At 52.5% G+C, this 23,181-nt stretch overlaps 1 protein-coding gene across 1 annotated transcript; it reads left to right on the forward strand.

The window, feature by feature from the left end:
- The first annotated feature begins 12 nt into the window (after window positions 1-12).
- On the forward strand, window positions 13-21,818 carry MVK (mevalonate kinase). The gene is made up of 11 exons (XM_059408647.1): window positions 13-209; window positions 982-1,073; window positions 1,966-2,113; window positions 5,277-5,421; window positions 6,958-7,113; window positions 11,795-11,898; window positions 12,412-12,457; window positions 15,791-15,881; window positions 16,255-16,371; window positions 19,675-19,828; window positions 20,957-21,818. The coding sequence occupies exons 2-11, from the start codon at window positions 996-998 to the stop codon at window positions 21,106-21,108; spliced, it is 1,191 nt and encodes a 396-aa protein (XP_059264630.1). The 5' UTR covers window positions 13-209; window positions 982-995; the 3' UTR covers window positions 21,109-21,818.
- Window positions 21,819-23,181: the final 1,363 nt, after the last annotated feature.

Below are 23,181 nucleotides of genomic sequence, written 5' to 3' on the forward strand. Positions count from 1 at the left end.
CCCCCCACGGGAGGGCGGTGCTTAGGGACTAGGTGCCGAGCCGCCAGGGCCGGGGGCGGAGGCAGGTGAGAACCCGTGGTTGGGGTTGCCGGCTGGTGAGAGGTTCCGCCGGACTCCCGGCTTCTCTGGCTCAGTGTCCCCGACTCTGGGGATCGGTCCCGAGCGGTCGGCGAGTTCCAATGTGAAGTGATTTGGATCTTCGGACAAACGTAAGTTTCCCGGTTCCGAGCCTCAGTTTCCTCCAGTAAGAAACGGGATCACGGTGGTACTTGGCTTGTAGTGCGGCTCGTGTCATATATTAAGGTAACGCACGCAAGGCCTATAATGGGTGGTAATTCTGCAGAGTGTGTAAAAATCGAAACCGCGCACACCTGCTGACCCACCCAGCAAGTCACTTTCTAGGACTCTGTAATGTGGAGATCCTGGCTTACGTTTCCAAGAAGGGGTTTGATCGCTGTTTTCTGCAGCCTGTGATTTATCATCGTGAGGCTTTGGAAACAGCCTGAAGGTCCAGAGAAGTGTTCCTTCTGGCCCATGATTGCATTTAAATTTCTGCCTTCAACAGTAGCAATAGTAAAAGCTGCAACTAAGAACACAGCCAGTAACGATAAATAGATCAGGAATAGAATGACTGTGATGTGCCAGACATTGCCAGGTGTTCCTCTTGCATTATGTAAGGTAACCTTTCCTAAAACCCACTGAAGGAAGTATGGTTCTTGTCCCCACATAGCATGAGGAAACCGAGATTCCTAGCCACTGGAGTAGTTGAGCGAAGATGACCTCACTGGAGAGGGGAAGAGCTGGGATTTGAACCTAGGGCTTTCTGTCTAGTACGCTGCCTCACTATACAGCCTTTGGGGCACATCGCAACTGCTGAATGGTAGCTGCCTTTTTTGTTCGAATTATGAGTTTGAGCTAGGCATTCTCTTAATATACTAAGATCTGGTGACTTTTCATCCTCTCTCTGGCTTTTTCTTTCAGGATTCTTAGGAGCCATGCTGTCAGAAGTCCTGCTGGTGTCCGCTCCAGGGAAAGTCATCCTTCACGGAGAGCATGCTGTGGTTCATGGCAAGGTAAAGTTCCTCAGAGCCTTTGAGAATTGGGTACCTCTTCTCCCCAACCCTACCCTTAAGCCAAAAGGAAGCCTGGAGGCATAGCCTGGGAGTACGTAGGAGAGGAGATCTGTTTCTCTGCAGCGAAGCAGGGAAGAGACAGGCCTTACGTCCATTGAAGGGCTTCCCTGGCCTCACCCAGTAAGAGAGCACAGAGTTGAAATTGAAATGTAAAGTTGTGCAGGTGGAATGACACAATCTGGAAGGTGGGCTTCGGTGGAGAAGAAAGGAGGTTGGAGCCCTGAGCCTGGGGGCACCCCAACATTCAGAAGTGGGGAAGATGAGGAGGAAACAGCAAAGAAGTCTGAAACATGCATTATCTCATTTAACTCATAGGACGCCCTCCATGGTTAAACTTTGATTATCCCATTTTGCAGATGTGGAAGCTAAAGCCTAGGAGAAGCAGCTTGACCAAGGTCCTGTACACCTTAGCAGAACAGGGAATAAACCTAAGTCTGTCTGAAGTCACAGGTCATGCTTTTTCCACTCCTGCACTCCTCTACTCCTCATCATTATTTATGTTCCTAGCTTACATTTATCTTTGCTGATGTGGTGATTATGGGGAAGCTGTTCCATGGTGTGCAGGACCTCTGAAGTTTTGCAACAGGAGGGCAAACATCAGTAGATATTAGTTCCTAACTATGGGTAGAGGCTGTGCCACTTAGTGGGAGAGCATGCCAAGGTTGATCAGCAGTGTCTACCAAGGGCATGTGTGGGCATGTGCCCTGTATGCTAGTATGTGCTCTCTCTCCTCATTGACATTGACCCTCCAGTTTAAGACTGGAGCCAAACTCTTTGTGCCTGCCCCCACCCTCCATGCTCAGGCTCACTGCTTTTGCCCTTTATTCTACAGGTAGCACTGGCTATGGCCTTAAACTTGAGAACATTCCTCCGGCTTCAGCCCCACAGCAATGGGAAAGTGTGCCTCAACTTACCAAACATTGGCGTCAAGCGGGCCTGGGATGTGGCTGGACTTCAGCTGCAGGATACGAGCTTTCTGGGTAAGTGCAGTGAGGAGGGACCAGGTGTGGGAAGAGCCTGGGCGCTACCTAGAGGGGAAAAGGGACAGACAGCTGGGTAGTTATTCTAGGCTGTCTCTGAGAGGGCCAGAGACTAGCCACTCTGGGGGTGTTTTCTCTCAACCCCATAAAATTAGCTTAACTCACTTATTTGTTTTAAATTTAAGAGCGTCAAATCATGGACTGCGTCTGTGTGGGCTGTGGTGGACTGATTGTCAATGCCTGTTGTTGGGTGAAAAACCACAAGATACAAATAGCATGTATGTAAGGAAAGACCCAGATTATGTACCAGTACATATGTACACGCAGGGATGATTAGTGACCTCTGGATCCTAAGGTCTGAGAGTGGACAAAGGGTGCCTTCCTTCTGTAGGATGGTTTTGACAAGGAGAGGGTATTGATTGGCATTGGGTGTCATTTAAAATAAAAGTAACGGGTGCCTGAGTGGCTCAGTTGCTTAAGTGACTGCCTTCAGCTCAGGTCATGATCCCAGAGTCTCAGGATCGAGTCCTGCATTGGGCTCCCAGCTCCACGGAGACTCTGCTTCTCCCTCTGACCTTCTCCCCTCTCATGATCTCTCTCTCTGTCTCTCTCTAAAATAAATGAATAAATCTAAAAATAAATAAATAAATAAAAATAACATACTTATTAATTGGAAAAGAGAGTCAATAGTGAAACACCATCAGTAATGAAAAAAAGTCACCTGCTACCACTGCCCCCTGGCCACCACCCCCTCTCCCTCCGTCCGGCCCATATCTCTCAGCATTTTGGTGTTAATCTTTCTGGATTATTTTCTGCAGGTGGATAGTTAGATTGAGAGAGATGGGGAGGATATCTTGTCCCTTAACCAAAATCTGATCAGGCCATACAAACTTGTCAGACATGTGTGTTTTTTTGTTTTGTTTTGTTTTCTTCAGAGTATCAGGACTTTCTTTCCTTTCTTGTCCTGATTTTTGATAATACTGTGAATCTTGTGTCCCCTCCTAAGCAGGCAGGGTTTTTCATCTGCACGTTTGCTTGCCACCCGCACCAGAGCTGAAGGGTGTTTTCTGTCCTCTGTACATTCGTTTGCTATCTCCTTGCCCAGCTGATGCCTCATTGTTTGGAACAGTGTTTCTCAGCCAGAGTGGGACAAGTGAGAGTGCTCTGGGGGTCTTTTCCTAACTGCTCCCTGTCCCCTGGGAGGATCAGTCCCCAGCAAGCCACTTCCGAATATTGCAGGAAGATGGGGGAACCATCGAAAAGCCCCATTTCCCAACTAGTCAGGCCTTGGGATCCCCTGGGGAGGTTTTCTTTGTTGTTGTTCTTAACAATAGGAACAGATATCTGATCCTGCCCCTCTCCTATTAAGAATGGGGGTCATGGTGGCAGGGGACTGGGCAGATGAGTTTTTTTTTTTTTTTTTTTTTTTAAGATTTTATTTATTTGACAGAGAGAGACAGCCAGAAAGGGAACACAAACCGTGGGAGGGGGAGAGGGAGAAGCAGGCTTCCCACTGAGCATGGAGCCCATCTCAGGGCTTGATTCCAGGACCCTAGTTCATGACCTGAGCCAAAGGCAGACACTTAAGGACTGAGCCACCCAGGTACCCCCAAGCAGGTGTATTTTGAAAGAAGCTCCCTGGGTGATTCCAGGAACATCCTCAGTAAGGACTTTTGGAGCAGACCCAGACCCCTTGCTTTCTATGGTGCACTGGGCTCCCCTCCCCGAGGTTGGAGATGTTCCCTTGTCTGTGTGAGCCTGGACACGTCACTTAACCTTCAGAGCCTCCATGAGCAGAATCCTATGGCCTGGGAGGGTTGCTATGAGGATCCAACTGGATAGGAGGTGGCGCAGTGTGTAGCATGTGTGTGAGGACTTGTGAATGATTTCCCCAAGGAGAAAAAGAAATATGGAACCTAAACCTTTCAGAGACACGTTTCCTACTAGATTTCCAGGCTCTTCTGTCTTTTTTTTTCAGCGTTCTCTGGTTGCTTCCCAACAGTTACAGAACACTGGGGGCATTTCACTGGGTACTCTTATGTGGGCCAGGCACTGGACCAGTATGTCATGGTTGTTGGCACTCTTAGAATCCTCCAGACTGCCCTGGACGCAGGTGGTGGTATCCACCCCACTTTATGGATGAGAAAATGGAGCTTCAGGGGCCAAGTGGCTCAGGTCACACAGCACTGTCAGGGATGCAGAAAGGATTCACACCCAGATCGTTCTTAACTCTCCAAAGTCGTCTTTTTTTTTTTTTTTCTTTTTTAAGATTTTTATTTATTTGAGAGAGAGAGAGCATGAGCACAGGGGGAAGGGCACAGGGAGAAGCAGACTCCCCACTGAGCAGGGAAGCGGGGCTCAATCCTGGGATGTGACCTGAGCTGAAGGCAAATGCTTCAGCTGGTGGTTCAGCTGGCTGAACCACCCAGGCGCTCCTAAACTCTCCAACGCCTTAATGAGTCATCCCATTTCCCTCGCAGCGCTCAGAAACATCCATGCTCTAAGCAACACTGTTAACTGGCTCGGCTGCCTTTAGCCTGTCGTTATCTCATGGCATACATAGGACTTCCTGTGTGCCCCGCCCTAATGCAGGCTCTCTCTGCTGGCCATACCAGTGTCAGCACTTCGCATTCTCCGGTTTCGAGTGTCCCGTTCTCGAGAGTTGTTTCAGGAGAGGGATGCATCTGGGGATTAACTGAATACTGCCTTTGGTTTGGGTTTTTTACCATGGGGGTCAGACCCAGACCTTCAAGATGGGGAACTAGCCTGCACTCCGTGTGTGGACGTGGGTTTCAAGACGATCATTAATTCAGTACGTACTACACACCAGGAGCTGTGCCGTGGGTCTTACGTCCCTTATTTCAGGTTATCTCAGAGGAGGTACTTCTACTCTCCCTGCCTACCAAGAAGAGGAACTGAGGTTCAGAGAGGGGAAGTCACGTGCTCAAGGCCCCAGAGCCAGCGAATGGTACTGTTGGGATGCACACCCAGGTCTGCGTGCCCGCAAACCCCGAAGGCGCCCAGCAGATGCAGCCCTGGTGCTAGGGCCATGCATCCCTGTCCTCAGATGCTGATCTCACGCCAGCTCGGGTTTCTGTGTTCTGTTGTCTGTAAGCGCACCTGCGGTCCTCTCAACCCAGCCACCTGTGCTTGCTTGTGACAGAGCAGGGTGACGCCACAGTGCCCACTGCAGAACAAGTGGAGAAGCTCAAGGAGGTGGCTGGCATCACCCAGGACGGCGCCAAACCTGAGGGCCTGGCTGTGCTGGCCTTTCTCTACCTGTACTTGTCCATCTGCCGGAAGCAGAGGTGCGTGCATGGTCTGGGGAAGGTGCGTGTGAGGTCAGGGCCCAAAGCCAGGTTCCTGTCCTGGCCACATGGCTTCTCCCAGGCCGTGTTCACAGAGGCGGCCCACTGCACATGGCGCCGTCGCCAAGGAAACTCTACAAGGAACAGTAAAGACTGTGTCTGCCCCACCCCTTAAGATAGGATCTGGGTAGTTGGCCATCAGGGAGGCCAGCTCCTGGGGGCTGGCGGTGCTGTGGAGGCCGTGTCACGTGGTGATGAAAAACCAGACATGTTAGGGCCAACCCCATGGTGTCTGCTTACCAGCTTCCTTGAGGTTCTTACCCTCCCTGGGCCTCAGTGTTCACCTCTATAAAATGGGAGTAAGTGAGAGTCCGTACTTTATATTCTCCTTGGGAGGGTGAGTGTGTTTATTTATCTAAAGTGTGTGACACAGAACTTGTCACACAGCTTGAGAAGTATGAGTCATTAATATTCTCCTAAGAAAACTACCGGAGGATTAGCAATATTATGCATGAAGTGAGCCTAGCTCTGTCCCTAGTCCACAGTGATTTTCACTGTGATTTTTTTTTTTTTAATTTTTTTGGTCCCAGGCCCAGTGGGAAAGCCTTAAGGGACAGCTCTTTACTGAGACAGCAGGTACTGGTTGAGCAGGTCCCAGGGGCCAGGCACAGTGCGGCAGGCACGTTCACAAATGTCCCAACTCTTGCTGTCTGCCGTGGGATTTTCAACTTGAGCGAGAGGGCACATACCTTTCTGGGAAGGAGTAAGCATTTCAGAACCTCCTGTTCTGAGTGGGGTGGTCATGTGTAGTTTGAAAAGCAGATTTGGCACTATAATTTTATAAATGGAAAAGTTTATAAAATTTATAAAAAGTTTGTAAAAGTTATAAAAAGTTTATATTTTTATAAAAATATTAAAAATTATAAAAAGTTTATAAAAATTATAAATTTTATAAATAGAAAATCTTTTAATGGGAAATACAGAACGTGAAGTTTAACAATAGTCCTTGCTTGGGGGAAATACAACAGGGGAAGCATCCCAGAGAAGGCCATGGTGGGGAAAGGGGCTCAGTGAGGGGAGCTAGGAATGGGTTCTGTGGGTAGCCAGGAGAAGCTTCCCAGTGGAGAGGACATTTGAGAAGGGTTTTGCAGGATGGGTAGGCATTTGCCTGGGGGAGGAAGAGGCACAAGGCTTTCCCAGGCAGGGATGCAAGCAGACAATGGCCACGGAATTTTCCTGTGTAGGGAACATTTCCACGGAATGTTCCTGTGTAGGGAGCAGGAAGAAATTTAGGGAAATGGTCCATTCACAAGGGAACCTTGTGCTTTAAATGATTCTGGTACCTCTTTCCAAGCGTCTGACTTACCATGACTTCCCGCCCATCCTGTAGGACTGCTTTTCGGGTCAGCATATGTCTCCGAGTTCGGAAACCTGGGCCGAAGGCTTGGAGTAAGGCCCTGCCAATGTCTAGTTCTGGGCCTCGAATGCTAATTCGATCTCAGGAGAGTCATGCTCTGTACCCCCACTGTGTTCCAGGGCCCTGCCCAGCCTGGACATCACGGTGTGGTCACAGCTGCCCACTGGGGCCGGCCTGGGCTCCAGCGCCGCCTACTCTGCGTGTATGGCCGCCGCTCTCCTGACCATGTGTGAGGAGATCCCAAACCCTCAGAAGGATGGAGTGTCCGCCAGCAGGTAGTCTCCGTCCTCTCCCTGCTCACTCTCCTTTCTAGGCGCCAAGACCCGAGTGTGGGTTCTCAGAGGACTCCCTGCCAGAGGTGTCATGTGGCCATTGTACAGCTGGGGAAACTGAGACACAGGGGCCAGAAGGCAGGCCCAGGCTATGCAGCCAGGGATGGTAGAACGAGACTTGCACCCGGGCAACCTGAACCCAGAATCTGACCTCTTTGCCCCTTAGCTAAGCTACTTCAGGTCCCCCACCCCTCACCCCCACCTTGACTCATTTGGGTTCAAGCGCCTGTGGTGTGGCAGAAGGAACCTGAGCCTGGAAGTAGGGAGCCATTGGGCCCACTTCTGCTGTCAGATTACTGTGGGACCTCGACCTTGGCCCAGCCACTGTATCCCTCGGGGCCCCAGCATCCTTATCTGTAACAGGTGGTTATATGAGAAAAGAAAAAGAAGTAGAAGATGCCAAGAAAGAAACACGGGGGTATTAGATGAAGGCATCACCCTTTGTAGGAGCCCTTGTCCTCATTCCATGGAGGGGGCATTGCCTCTGCTGTTCTCACTGTAAGTCAGTGAGGCCAGTCGGGACAGTCGCCAGCAGCCTTGTCTGTCACCTTGAGCAGCCATCCCAGTCATGGAGGTGATGCCGTCTGTCCGGGGCCCCACCTCGGGAGTGATGCCAGTCCAGAATCCAGCCTGGCAGCTTCTTGGTGAGGTCTGTCCTTGGGCCAATAGGGCTCAGGGGGGCCCCCCCGCTGGTGGCCTTGGGTACCCACTGTGTGCCATGTTGAGGGGACCGCTGGCTGCATCTCTACCCCAGGGAAGCTGGCTGGAGAGAAGGCTGCTCAGGCTATGCTGGGTGCCAGGACGGATGTGGCCGTGTGTTTGCTCCCAGAGCGGTGCTCCCATGCCCTGCCTGCCCGCTGTGGGGGCCCAGGCTGAAACAAGGTCACGCTGTGCCAGCCTGCGGTGGAGGACCTCTTTCCTCCTCCAGAACTCAGTTTGGAGGTTTCCTTCCTCAGCCCTGAAGATGCCGTGCTTTCCTGATGGCCTGGCCCCACTGGGTGCCCTGTCTGGTCCGTTGCTTTCTCTTCTAACACATGGAGGTTAAAATACAGTTGAATTCACGCTAAGGTCCCTTGGATCCTTGTGGCCATGGCGGATCTGGGGGCCTCTCGATGGGGTGTGTCTGTCAGCATCCTTCATACTTGCTTTGGTTGGTTCCTGTGCGTGGAGAGAAGTGGGAGGGGTGGGGAAAAGGTGGCTTTTGTTGGGGGAAGAATCCGGAATATGATGAGAGATGCACCAGTAGGTAACACAAGGTGATGGTTTTCAGGAATTTCAGTGAGGTTTGGCTGGTAACTCGCTGCAGGCCATTGCTTACCCCTTCTTCTCTCAGCTCTGTTTCCTCCTCTGGAAGCGACTCCTGATGGGCCTTTGGGGGGCCCTCCAGCCCCGATGTTTGGTGATTCTGTGTTACCATGGTGCTTGTTAGCATGTGCTAATCACGGATTATAACCTAGATCAGTGAAGGCCTGTTTGCCCTGGGTCCCCCGAATAGACTTGTATGTATGGGGCAGCAGACCAGCTGTGTGGTTCAAAGGGCATGGGTGACTTGTGAGTGTGTGTGCCTGTGTTTGTGTGTGTGTGTGCACAGCTTCCTTACAGCGAGCTCTGCTGCCTCCCCTGAAGACCCAGTCTTTCCTTTCCAGGCCCCAACCCTTGCCCTGGCCCTAGCATTTCCAAATCCTACAGAACTGGAACCCAGTCTCCTCTGAAGAGGGGGGTTAGAAATCTGAGCCCCCCCCCCCCCCCCGAAACCAGTGGGAGCCTGAATCCTGTCCCTGTATGAGGATTCTTCAGCCATTATGTCAACCGGCACAGATGTTTCTCTTTCTTCATATGATGAAGATCAGAGATCTAAACTTATCTGAAAAGCTAGAGAGGCACCATTTGTTCCCATTGGAATGGCCAGCTTTGCAGCAATTGTTGCATATGGATTATATAAATTGAAGAGCAGGGGAAATACTAAAATGTATGTTCACTTGATCCACATGCGTGTGGCAGCCCAAGGCTTTGTTGTGGGAACAATGACTCTTGGTAGGTTCTTAGAGGAAATTTTCAAGTTTCTAATTCCCATTAATAGATTTTATAAATCAAGGCATGGGGTATTCCATGTATAAGGAATTCTGGGCAAAGCCTAAACCTTAGAAGAAGAGAAGCTGTCTCTGTTTTGTTGGTGGTGTTTGCTTTAGTTAGGCATTTCATATTGAGTTTATATGTTTATGTTGAAAATAAATCATTTGAATGGGTCAGATAATATGGTAGTTTAAGTATTGGCTTCCTTTCTTGCAGGCTTGATTAGCCTGGTTACCAGATTACTAGTGACCAGTCAACTAGCTAGGTCATTCAGGGGAGTCACATTAGCACAAAAGAAGAAACGTGTCACTTTTAAATGGACTGGACAGTGGTAAAATATGCTCCTCCTTAAACTCTTATGATAAAATCAGTTAGAAAGAGGACAGTGTGCCAGTCCAGAAGTACTCCTAGTTGCTGATTTGATTCTAGTATCAAAACATGCTTTTGATGTTATGTAGGAATCCCATTTAACTTTTTTCTGCCTATTTTGCAGATTGATTGGGTACTTCAGTTTTTAGGACTGGTTGGCTCTTAATCCTTTCAGAACAGTGCTTGGAATATAGTAAGTTTCCCAACAACCTAAAATACGTTTATTTAAACTAAACCTAAAAAGCCGATAAAGAGCTGTTTAGAAGTAATATTTATTTCAGAATCAAAGGTGTAAACATGAGAATAACCTAACTGTGGATCCCAGTTTAGCTTTTTTTGTAACTGCAGAGTTATATTTATGCTGCTCTTGTATTAGAATAATTTTTAAATGTTGAAATGTGTATTTTAAGTACTAATGCAAAGGTTAAGTGAAAAACACTTTTTTAAATGTATGAAACTTGTTTATTTTCTCTGTAAGAATCATAAATGTTAACAAATTACCTACAGTTGAAGTGATTGATGATTTACTCACAAGGTAGTTTGGTCAGACATAATACACAAACTTTGGTATACTCCAGAATGCTTTATTACATTTGTGAAATTTTCTTGTCTAACCTAAATTTATATTCCATGGTGATAACATGGAAAAAGTAGTGTTAGTAAAGAAGGTGAACACAAAAAAAAAAAGAAAAAGAAAAAAAAAGAAATCGGAGCCCCTGAAGGATGAACAGTGCACAGAATGGGAGGGAGATTCACCTCTCTGGAGACAGCCAGGTCCAGGGCTGGGTCCAACTGTCCCTTTGCCCCATCATTCACTTGCTCTGCAGTTCCTGGAAAGGCCTGACTCTTGCTCAGTTCCAGCTGCTACGCTACCTCAGTCTGGAATGTTTTCCTTGCGCGTCTTGCCTTGCTGACTCCCCTGCACCCCACCCCCGCCGTCCCTCAGGCCCTCCCCTTTCCAGATGTGGGACACCCTATCCTCCTGCATCGCATCTATCTCCTGGGGGTTGTAGTTAAATACTGATTGCCGCTGGGTACCCCCTGTCTGTGAGATGCCAAGCCTTAAGCTGTCAGGGGCCATGTCTGGTTCATCCCCTGTGTGAGTTTAGTTATGGGTCTACAGTGGATGCCCAGTAACTATAGGACAGACGAGGGAATCTTGTGGGCACCATGGAGCTCAGTCTTGGGAGCTTGGGCCCCAGTCCGCAGGTGTGGTGCTGATATAGTGAGTGGCACCAGCATCTGCTCTACCCACCTGAGTGTCAGTTTCCTCTTCTGTAGGAGGGGATAGTAACTGTACCTTCCCTGTAGGGTTTTTGTGGGATTCCAGGAGATGACCGCTGGAGAAAGGCTTCAGCTCAGTGCTCGGCATTTGGTGATAGCTTTGAGACTCTCAACTCACCATGCGAGTTGGGGAGCATCACATCCACATTTGACCAGTGAGGAGAGAGGCTCAGAGGGGGCGACGGCCTTCCCCAAGACCCCACAGCAAATGAGCATTGGACCAGGCGCAGGGAAAGGGCTGACCATATTCCTTATTCGGTAATTCACAGGCCTGGGGTCTGCTCACCCCAACTGTGCATGAGCCCACACGTCTCCCGAGCATGGCTCGGAGCATGGCTGCATGCTTAGGAAAGATCCAGAGCTGATCCATGCTCGTGGGACCCACTGAGGGTGTCTGGGGCTCCTAGAATCCCATTCCTGGTAGGCTTTGGGAAGGGTCACACGTTTGCTCCCTGGTCCTCACAGCAAGGGTTCCAGAGAAGATTATGTGGGGGGTTGTGACAGTGGTAACTACTGCCCACCACTCATGGACACCTTGTTCGAGACCTCTGCAGCCAGCCCTGGATGGGCGTGACCATCCTGCAGATGAGGACAGTGGGGCTCAGACAGGTTATATAATGGGCCCAGAGTCCCTCACTGCTAGGTCTGTGTGCATTCAAAGCCTGGTCTCACTCCACAGTGCCGGGTGGTGGGGGCTTCAGAGGCAGGGAAGGTATGGCACGCTCTGAAATGGAGAGGTTCTAGGATGTTCTATCTCTGCTTTCAAGGGCCCAATCCCCTCTGACATTTTTTTAGTCTCCACTAAGCTTAACCTGTGGATCCTTTGCCCTGCTGCCCTTGGCGACACTGGGCCTGCACTGTCTTCTGAGTTACGGATGAACTCCTGTGTCTTCTCCAGGTGGGCCGTGGAGGATTTGGAACTAATTAATAAGTGGGCCTTCCAGGGGGAGAGAATGATTCATGGGAACCCGTCTGGAGTGGACAACGCTGTCAGCACCTGGGGTAGGGGCTGCCTCAGACTCGTTTTTTTCTGTTTTTAATATTTTATACATTCTTAGGACCATCGTAGACACCCAGGCCCTATCAGTTTGGATTCTGAGGGAAATAGTATTTTCCTGTTCGGGGGTGGGGGGTAAGAGAAATTTCAGGGCCCTGCCTCACATCTGAATCTAATCTCTGGTGGGGGTCGGAGCAGAGCCTGGGAAGCTACAGTTTCGGGGAGCTTCCCAGGAGGGTCCCTGTGGTAAAGCTACAGAGCCACACCAGCGGGACTCCGCTCCGGTGAGGACTTATAGGACCTGGCCGCAGTCCAGGCCCTCCCTCCCCACTTGGCTGGTGGTGTGAGGACATGCAAGCTGGAGGGCAGGCAAGCCTTTGTGCCCTCCTGGACCTTGTGTACCTGGGCCTGGGATGGGGGGCAGAACTCTCATCGAAACCTCAAGCCCCGCTTCTCTGCCAAGAAGCAAAGATGCATAACTTGGCCTACAGCTCTGACCCTCCTCTTCTTGTCTTTAGGAGGAGCGCTCCGGTTCCAACAAGGAAAGATCTCCTCCCTGGAGAGGTAATTCTAGGCCGGAGCAGCAGCTCCTGGCATGGCTGTGGCAGTGAATCCCAGGGTGGGGGAGGCGGGCCTCTAATCTCATGGTAAGGGACACATGTGGGCCACGTGTCCCCGGGATTTCTCTCTCCTACCCCGTGAGGCCTCTCACCTTCTGGACTGCCGCTCTCAGATCGCCAAGGACTTAGAGGGAGAAGTCATGGACGGCCATGAACGTTCACCTTCAGACCCCACACCCCTGGCCTCTCAGTCATTTAATCCATCTGCCCACGTGTTCATTTCGCAAATGAGAACTGACATCTGCCTGTGTTCCTGACAAGTGTACTAGGGTCTTGGACTCCAAAAACAAGATGACAACTTTTCAGCCCATTTCACATCCCCCTGGAGGGATCAGGATCACCACTGAGCATGGGGAAACTCAAACACCCTCTCTTCTCTGCGAATTCAGAATGGATACGTACAGGGGACATGGGAGCACGTGCTTCTTGGCAGTTCCTTGAGCCCCGATTGAGTTGGTTGGTGTTTGTCCCAGGGCACTTGGCGACCTTGGCGACCTCTCTGTGGGGATGAGGGTGAGGAGGGTTATTTGCATGAGCTGCCATGTTTTCGCTCCCACCGGCTCCTCCAGGATCTCCCTGCCTCAGCTCTGTTGTCTTCCGGGAGCCGAGCCTGCCTTTCTGATGGCCGGCATTAGGGTTTCTTTAACCTGGGCGCCTCTGACATTGTGGACTCGATCATTCTCTATGGTGGAGGGCTGTTCTCTGCAGCCTGTTTAAGGTGTTTAGCAGTACCCCTGAGCTCTCCCCCACAAGATGCCAACAACACCTCCCCCATCTCCCAGCTGTGACAACTGGAAACGTGCCCAGACAGTGCCGCATGTCCCCTGGAGGGCACAAACTGCTCTGCACCAAGGAGGAAGTAGGGCCATTTAAGAGAGAGGGACCAGCCTTCTCTGGCTGCTGTGTGCTCTGGGCCCTGGAACCGGCGGGGCCCAAGGGGGGAGGGGGGCTCTGCCAGGTAGATCGATGCTTGGTGCAGTGACAGCAGGAGTCAGTGTGAGACTCGAGATGCCAGAGCTGGGCCTGCCTGCAGGGCTCCTGGTCATCCTCAGACTGGCGTGACATTCATCCTCAGAATGAAGGCATCCAGAGAGTTCTGAAGATGCTGTGATAGTGGAGGGGGTCATAAGTCAGGGTACAGATTTGGGGGTGGTAACGTCTTATTCAGTTTCCTGAGAGCTCGTCATACCCTAAGCTCCAAACTGGGCCCCAGGGAGAGAAAACCAGCCAAAACGTGACGTGGGCACATGCACATTCTCCTGGACAGATTCTCCTGGCTTTCCAGGTAGGAGGAGGCAGGGGGAATGGCCCCAGAGGCATGTTCGGTGGCCAACTGGTGGTGGTGTGCGGGACGGAGGCTCTGGGGTCTGTGGGCCTTGCTTGGGGCCTAGCTCTGCCACTCATGAGACAGGTGCCCTTGACCAGTCGCTTTTCCTGAGGCAGACATCTTCTTGTTGATGCAGTGAGGGTCCTGAGACCTTTATCTGTAGAGTGCTTTGACCTTGGCCGACCAGATTTAATTCTACAAATATTCCTGAGCAGCTACCATGTGCTGGGTGCTGGGGCCACAAGCAGGGAAGAATAAAGCCTGCTTTCAGGGAAACTCACATTTTGTGGGAGACAACAGCCAACGAGTGGCCCCGTAAGAGCATGGCTGTCAGTTGGGTGCATGACTAGGGGAGCCTCTGATTAAGTGACATTTGAGCAGGAACCTGAATGGAAACCTGAAGGGGAGGGCGAAGAGGAGATAAGATTGAGGCATTGGCCAGACCTTGCATGCACAGTCGCTTACAGAGCAGAGCCTGGGTGGTGGTCTCTGGCTGCCCCACGGAGCCCGGGATTTTGTGGGGCTGGCAGGAGCTGGCAGCAAGCCTGCAGAGGACTTGCCTAAGAAAGATGAAGACACAATATTCAAACTCCTCCCACCCCGATGGACAGGAACACAGAGCAAACCGACCTTCACTGCGGGCTGCAGGGCGCCACAGAGAGCAGATGGCAGATTCTCTGAGAAGCCGGGAGGCCAGACTCCGCGTTAATCCCCACCAATGGCTTCAAGAGGAACCCTTTCCCCCCAAACCACACATGGTGCTTCTCCATGGAAAAAAATGCGTTGTTTGCGAAGTGGATCAAGATACGGCCTCCCAGAACGCTGCCCTTTTGAGGAACGGCTTGTCTTTAAGGGGAAAAGAAAAGCCAAATAGAATGTTCATCTTTTATAACGTTAAAAAAAAAAAAAAGAAGAAGCTGGCCTCCAAGGGTGAGAATCGATATTAATTTCATGGGCTTATGGGCGGCAAGATCAAGCAGGTTTCTGGCAGGCTTTTGCAGCCTTATTGGATTTTACAGTCTTGGGTTGTGAAAAGAAAAACGGATAAAGGTATCAAGGGGTCTGCATGTCTCCAGCTGTTTCAGGCCAGAGCTCGTCCAGATGCTTTGTCCTCCATCCCCGGCCCACAGTGCTCTGCAAGGCAGCTTGGGGATGATAAGAAATGGCGCTCGGAGTCCCCAGGGGCTGCCAGCCATAGGACAGTTGGGATTGTGACTTCAGGAGGTATTCTGAAGCTCTGGGGGTTTGGCAAGGGCAGCTTACCATGGCCGCCCTGGGCCTTACCTGGGGCAGCCCAGCAGGGATGACGGACTCCCTCTAACCCTCTCTGGCTGAGCCAGGGCAGCAGGTCCGGATGCCGGTCAAGGCAGGGCAGGGGTGGGCCCCACCTGCTGGGAACCCAGCACCCACACAAGCCTTCCTACCCCTGGGCTCACTGTACCAGCCAACCTGGGCATCTTTGTTCCCTGCGTGTACCTTCTCTGTGTGATCCGCTCCAGATCCCGTTGCTTTTCTTCCTAAATCTCTAGATCCTTCCACTCCACCAAGCTGGGGTGGCCCACAGAACAGAACCTCCACCCCTTCTTGTATCCTTGGCTGCGGTACCTTTCAACTCCTCAAACCCCGTGAACTTGGCGTTTTCTGCCAGCTCCAGGCTGAGCCAGACCCCCTCACGTGTGCCCAGCCCGTAGCAGGTGCCCCACTGAAGTGAGGTGGGTGGGTGACAAGCCAAAGGGAAGTATCTATCTGCCTGGGGGCTGGAGTGGAGACGCAGCTGTGACTGGCAGCAGGAGCCTCCCGCTCCCCTCTTTCCCTCTCCAGCCTCCCGAGAGCCCCTCCCTGGGCCTTTGCTTCCTCCTCTGTGACAGGGTGGGGTGACTTTGGGATGGCCCCTGGCCCTGAAACTTCTCTTCTGTCCTGAGCTCAATGGGGCCCCTCTTTACCCCACAGGCCACTGGCTCTGAAGATCCTGCTGACCAACACCAAAGTCCCTCGCAGCACAAAGACTCTTGTGGCCAGTGTCAGGAGCCGGCTGCTCAAGGTGCCCTCCTGGTCTGCTCCTGGGCGGGGTTATGGCAGGGCCTCAGCAGCCACATCTGGGGGCTCGAGCCTTCCCTCTGCCCCGTGGGTTAGTGGAGGGCTGGGATGGGCAATGGGGACCAGGGGAGGCAGTTGTGGCAGACAAGGAGCTGCTGGGTCATCGCCCCCACCCCCCACACAGCTGGGAGGCAGCACAGGAAGTGTCAGGTTTGGTGGCTTGGTGATGAGAATCCCCCACTCATGTCAGGGTGCCGGGCAAGGCAGATACCTAGGGGGGATGGAGGGGGGGTTTCCTTGCGGGGGCAGGGAGTGGGCTGGAGGGACACCTCTCTCTCCTCCCAGGCTTCATGGGCCCTTGTTTCCTCTCCCTCCAGTTCCCAGAGATCGTGACACCCCTGCTGACCTCCATCAATGCGATTTCACTGGAGTGCGAGCGGATGTTGGGGGAGATGGCTGTGGCCCCGGCACCAGAGCACTACCTCGTGCTGGAAGTAAGAGCCTATCTGTGCGGCATAGAGCCTCTCCAGCGCCGCTGTCAGGCAGGGACTCCCCATCGGCACTCAGAATCCCCCGAGCCAAAGCAGAGAGGCTGGGCCCAGGCCGGGGGTCCCGTGTGTGCCAAGGCCAGCAAGCATGCCTTCTTAATCCTCTTCTCAGGCAATTTAGAGCCATGGAAGGAGTACGTGCAAAGTACAGAGGGCAGTGCCCGGCACATACTAGGCATGTGCTAAACGCCAGGGGCCAGGCTGGGGTTCCTGCCTATGGGGAACAGTGGGATTTTGCTGACGCTGTCTTTTGTTGGTCCAGAAGCAATTTCTTGCTCGCCCCCTTCTCTTTCCTGCTGTTCCTGCTAACTGCATTCTGTTCCTCTGGTGACTGTTTATCACCGGCATGCTTTGGCTCAGACATTTTTATTTATCTATTTTCAAGAGGGAGAGGGCGAGCCGGGGGGAGGAGCAGAGAGAGAGAGAGAGAGGGATAAGCAGACTCTACACTAAGTACAGAGCCTGATGTGGGGCTCGATCCCACAACCCTGAGATCGTGACCTGAGCCAACATCAAGAGTCGGATGTGTAACCAACTGAGCCACCTAGGTACCCCAGTCTGGACATACTCTCACCCCATTCCTTCTTCACCATTCTCCCAGCCACCACCCTCTGTGTAATTCTTGTGTAGAGGCTGAGACCTCACACCTTGGGTTTGATCAAATCCCAATCTGAATCCCAGCTTCAGCCTTGTTGGTCTCACCGGAGCAAGCAAGACTGGGTGGGTGACATACAGTCCCCAGCACTCCTTAACTGCCACCCTGAGCTGCTGCAGGCTATCTGCTGCCTCTCTGTCCCACTGGAGACATTTGAGTCTGCAGCCCTCGTAGTGAATGGAAGCAGCTCCTAGGCCATGCCTTTTCACAAATGACTTCTCCCTTGATCTGTAGAATCACCTGCCTGGGAAGTAGGCTGTGCCCATTTTACAGATACAGAAACCAAGGCCCAAAGAGCCACTTTCTGTAAGGTCCGCCGGTCAGTGAGTGGCCATGACAGGCATCCAGCTGACTGACTTGCCTGTCTCTTTGGCCAACAGATCTTGAATGAGCGCCCACCTGGGCCAGGGGCAGGGACCCCCATCTGCTTCTGTGCTTTTGCTCCCATTTCCATAGCTGTCTGCCTCCAGTCCCCCGACATTTGCCTTGCTGGCTTCAATTCCTTTCACGTAGAAAGGAGGGAACACAGTCCTTCTGAGTAGGAAATTAATAATGATAGAGTACTGCCTGAAATATACCCTGTTGAGCCCCTGGAGAATGCCACGGAACAGCACGTTGATTATACATTGTGTATATTTTTGGCTGTGGCAGCCACTGAAATGTGCAGCTCAGCTCCCGGACAGCTTTGTGCTCAAACCAGCGAACTGTTCTCCTGTGTCACAACCTGTCATCTGATCCTTGACAGATTTTGGATCAGAATGTGACAGGTGTCTAAAACCTGCCTCTGCAATGTGACACCTGGCATTCAGGCGCAGAGAGCAGCCCCCAGAAGTTTACCCTCATATCCAGCCCTTGGGGCTGGGGAAAGGCATCCGGGGCTGCCACCAGGCCATCACGCCTGTCGTCTGCTCATTTGTCAGAAGTGCTGACGGGGGGGGGGGGGGTAGGAGGCGGGCTGCAGGGGAGGGCTGACCCGAGCCCACCCGACAGCCTAGGGCAGGAGAGTCAGGTGGGCCTCAGCAGATAGCTCAGTGATTGGCAACCCTGCGGGCGCAAAGGCGCTCCCCATTCCCTGGAGCAGAGCCGCACACTGTCAAGCCCCATGCCACAAGAAGTAGGTGGCAGCCAGAATGCTGAGGGCGCTCTCGGAGACGGGATAGATGGGAGCTTTGCATCGGGCAGACCCAGCTTCCAGGACTGGCTTGGTACCTTGGCAGCTCAGCGACTTTAGGCGAGTCACTTTCCTCCCTAAGCCTTAGCATCCCTTGAAATGAAGAGGACGGTGATGTGACCATAAAGCACTAAGAGCTGCTGATGTTCCTGAAGCCCTCATCTCAGGGTAGGCATCATGCAAAAAACTCACCTTGTCTTGGGCGCCTGGGTGGCTCAGTGGGTTAAGCCTCTGCCTTCGGCTCAGGTCATGATCTCAGGGTCCTGGGATTGAGTCCCGCATTGGGCTTTCTGCTTGGCAGGGAGCCTGCTTCCCCCTCTCTCTCTGCCTGCCTCTCTCTGCCTACTTGTGATCTCTGTCAAATAAATAAATCTTTAAAACAAAAAACAAACAAACAAAAAACCTCACCTTGTCCCATCCCCATGGCAGTGAGGCAGAGCCTCTTACGATGCTGGTTTTACAAGTGAGGAAACTGAGGCCTGGGGTCAAAGCCCTCGCCTAGGACCAGGAGATCACAGAGCTGGGGCTCAAACCCAGGTACCCCCTGACTCCAGATCCCATGTGCTTAGCTTGTCCATGGCAGGGACGGTAGTTCGTTCTTAGAGCCCCAGTGCCTAGCACGGTGCCCAGCATGGTGAACGTGTTTGGCAAACACTGGTGGGGTGACTGAAAGGTTGTAGGGGGGTGCCTGGGTTCTGCTAGCTGTCAGTTTTGTTATTTCATCAACCTCCATGCCATTTGAGCCTCAGAAGAGCAGGAATTTGATGAAACAAACACATTTAGCTCTTTCCCCCACTTGTGACCTTGTCAGAACAATAAACCAATTCTTAATTCTGAAAATAGGTACACCTAAGGCAGCTGTGGGATAGCAGAGTACTTCAGACTTCTGAAGGTGATAAAAATCCATTCCAACCAAGCTTTAACAGAAAGGGAATGTATTGGCTCATAACTGAGAAGACCAGCAAGAACAACTTCTGGCATAGCTGAATCCAGGGGCCAAAACAACTCAGTCTGAAATCTCCCTCCATCTAACATATAATCTCTGACCATGTGCAGGACAGGTAACTCTGGCAGCTTACCTCTGAAGTCAGCCAGTTTTAGCACTTCCAGGGCAGAGGCAGAGAAAACCCCAGGAGGGCTGCAGTGGCCCATCATGGGTCACAGGCCCTCTCTGGCCAGTCACCATGGCCAGAGGCTGCTTTCGACAGGCGTGGGCCATGTGTTCGCCACCAGCTCCATCCCAGCCCCTTGGGGATTCCTGTAGGAAGGAGAGGTTCTTTGAGCCATGGAGAGGGACCTGGTGCTGGCTTGTCTAAGCTATTTGCCATCCCAGACCAGTGGCTGTCAACATGGGTGGGGTGGGCATGGGACCTTGGCTTCAGGCACCCCAAGTGAGAACAGATGAAACCTTCTCCTCCTCCAGGAGCTCATCGACATGAATCAGCATCATCTCAATGCCCTTGGCGTGGGCCATGCCTCACTGGACCAACTCTGCCGGGTGACCATGGCCCATGGACTGCACAGCAAGCTCACCGGCGCGGGCGGTGGTGGCTGTGGTATCACGCTCCTCAGACCAGGTAGCTGGGGGCTGGGCAGGGTTGCCAGCCAGGGGTCAAGCAAACATTCTACCCAGGCAATTCGTTCAGGAGGAGGAGGACGCTGGAGAACAGCCTCACCTCTGCTGTGTGGCCTTGGTCAAGTTAATGAACCTCTCTGGGTCTTTGTGGCTTCATCAGTAAAATAAGGATGCTAACATCTATTTTATAAGATCGTTGTCTAGAATCGAGGAGAAAAGAGCATTCAGAATGCCCAACATAGGCCTGGGGCTCCTACTGGGGTGGCTGTCCCTACCGTGTCCTCACCTGCCAAGTCTCCCACAAGCTCAAGAAATAACCAGGACATTGTCATCACTCGTCTCCCCTGCTGTCACCTCTTGATGCAACCAAGATGGGACTGACCTTGCTACAGAGCAAAGAGCTTTCTCTCCCTTTAGCATCTGGGGAAAGAGCAAGGCTGGGTAATGTGTCTGGGGCCAGAAGGGGCTCCTAGTTGTGCTCAGTCAACATACCTGCTCTCAGGACTGGGCCCTCAGAGCTCCCGCCTCCATTGCCTTCCCTTTGCCCCCTCCTCCTGGTCTGTCTTTCCCTTTCTTTACCTTCTCCTTCCTCTTTTTGTCCCACCTTTCTCTGTTGCTTTGCGGTCAGCCCGCAGTGGCCCCAGCGCCTCCCTTCAACTTTAGTGTGCCTCAGCATCAGGACATCAGCACAGTCAATGGCAGACTTTGTTGGCTCCAAGTTCAGGGTCGGGGATGATAATGAGAGAGAAGGCTTCTGGGGCGTGTCTGCTATGCCAGGCCCCTCATCTGCATTCTCTCATGTGAACCTCACAGGGACCCTGGGGGGGTAGGTATTAGCCCCATTCCCAGATGAGGAAGGTATTAGCCCCATTCCCAGATGAGGAGACTGAGGTTCAGAGAAGGGAAGTCACTTGGCTGAGGCACCGTGGCTGATCCGTGACAAGGCCAGGTCTGTGGGCTTCAGGAGCCTATGATTTTAACTGTTGGCTCTGTAACCACCTCCCGTCCCAAGGGTGCAAGGCTTGACATTCCAACAGGAAGACCTGGTTGGTCCCAGGCCTTTCCCTGGATGGACAGTCTCTAAGGGAGCAGACAACTGTGGGGTGACCTGCTGCTTTTCCTCCCCCAGATCTGGAGCAGCCGGAGGTAGAAGCCACGAAGCAGGCTCTGAATGACTGCGGGTTTGACTGCTGGGAAACCAGCATCGGGGCCCCCGGCATCTCCGTCCACTCGGCTGACTTCCTGGACCCCTCCGTGCGCCAAGCCCTGGATGGTCTCTGAGATGAACCTGTGCTGCTGCAGCCCCACCAAGAAGCCCCTTCCTGGGGTATTCTAGGTGCCAGAGTCAGCTTCTGTGCTGGCCAGTAAGCCCCAAGGCCCTGTGCGCCAGCCTTTCCAGCGGCCACACCCCTCCATTCCCAGCAGTATGATCTGGAACCAGCACTGGGCTGGGGTCCCTGGAAGACCCGGCCTGTGTCCTGCCTTCTCTTGAGCTGCCTGGGCAATGGGGCCATGTGGGGTCCTCTGTAATGTGAGGGGCTTCCTTCCTGTCCTCCCTGAAGCTCCCACACACCCGCCTGCTTTGGGCCGCTGCCGCCTTCTCAAACCCTCTGTCCACTTGGTTGGACACTTGGATGCAGTGTGCCTTCTCCCTCCCTCTGCCTTTACCCTTCCACCTATCTCTCAGGGTTTGGTCCCTCCCACCTCCTCCGGGAAGCCTTCCCTGACCACCGCCAGGATGACCCTGGTCCCACCTTCCTCCCTGCACACCCTGCCCTGTCTGTTTGAATCCTTCAGCATTTCGTGTGCTCTGTTCTCTCCAGCTAGACCATGGGCCCCCCAGCAGTTGTGTAGTTGGTGGTCTTTGCCTTCTGTCCTCTCATCCCAGGGCTGGCTGAAGTCATGGTTAATGTACCCAGTTTCCAGTCTGTACCCACAGGTTTTGCAGAAAAGATGGCAGAAAGGAAATAAAAAGCTCTTGAGTAAACCACGGCTTCCCTGGGAGTCCAGAAAGAAGGGTCACGGTCGGATAGAGTCTCCAGCCCACCCTAGCCTGCCTCCTTTGTCCCTTTTCCAGCCACTTTCCCTGTGGCGCTCTTAAGGAGCTGAAGGAAAGAAGGGCTTTGGGTCACTCGGTTTTGTGTCTCCAGGACACTGGGGGTTTTTTGTATGGCCCTCTGTCCTCCGGGACAATTCCTACCTGCTTTTCTAGAAAGGGGAGTTTTAAGCTTCCTGGCCCCTGGAGCTTGAACACCCAGCAAGGTCACAGACTTTTTTGAGCCCTGGAAACAAAAACCTGTAGATTCTGGAGTCTTCTTTTTTTTTCTGAAGTTGACCTTGTGGGGAAAAAAGACTCAAGTGCTTGTAGATCCCAATGCCTGGCACATACCTGGCCCTATTTGAACTTTGAATTAACAGTCAAAGTTCCTTCTGAAAAGGCAGAATCCATCAAAAAGCCCCTGTAGGTAGCACAGTGCCACGGGGATCTTCCTTCTGAAAAGGCAGAATCCATCAAAAAGCCCCTGTAGGTAGCCCAGTGCCATGGGGATCTCTGGGGATCTCCGGGACCTGCGGGAGGCACCCAGCGAGGTGGGGGCTGGGCAGGGAGTTCAGGATGTGGTTAAAATGGCCCTGCGCTTCTGCCCTTGGCCACTAGGGGGCAGCGGGTGCCTTTCCCAGGGAGGGTGATCGGGAGCAGGCCTCAAGAGCAGAATCCGAGCTCCACACATGGCCCCCAACCCCCAACCCCCGCCGCCATGCCAGGCCTCTCTGGCTGTGCCTGGGCTCGCTGCCAGGGACGTGAGGATGCCTGCCCCGGCCTCACCGATGAGGGTTGCCTGCTTCTCTTCAAAACACAAATAATGCATAAAACAATAATGTGAATACTGAGCTCTTCCGTCGTGCTGGGCACTGTTCTAAACCCCGTAGATCCATCATCTCCTTTCATCTGCCTCGGAGTTGGAGAACAATTGCTAGTCTCAGCCCCATTGTAAAGATCAGGAAACTGAAGCTCAGAGAGGTTGAGTAAGTCCTCCAAGGCCACACAGCTAATCCACATCAGAGGCAGGATTCCCAGTCCCACAATGTGACTATAGCTCCTGCCCTCAGCCACTGTGTACTTCTGCCTGGACACAGGCTGGGGTAATTCTTGCTGCTTTCCACATGCAGCCTCATTATTTTCTCTGGATTCAGCTGTACTTTGGTCCGTCCGGGCGGGGCCGGGGCCTGGGCCTGGGTATATTCAAAAGTCACCCACATGATTAGAGCATAATATGAGGAGCCGGGACTGAAAAGTGTTTTCTTGGGGTGCTGCTTGACCACGTTTCCCTGGGAGGCTAGCCTAGGAGCTCCCCG

Source organism: Mustela nigripes, chromosome 8, assembly GCF_022355385.1.
Source record: "Mustela nigripes isolate SB6536 chromosome 8, MUSNIG.SB6536, whole genome shotgun sequence".
Lineage (NCBI taxonomy): Eukaryota > Metazoa > Chordata > Mammalia > Carnivora > Mustelidae > Mustela > Mustela nigripes.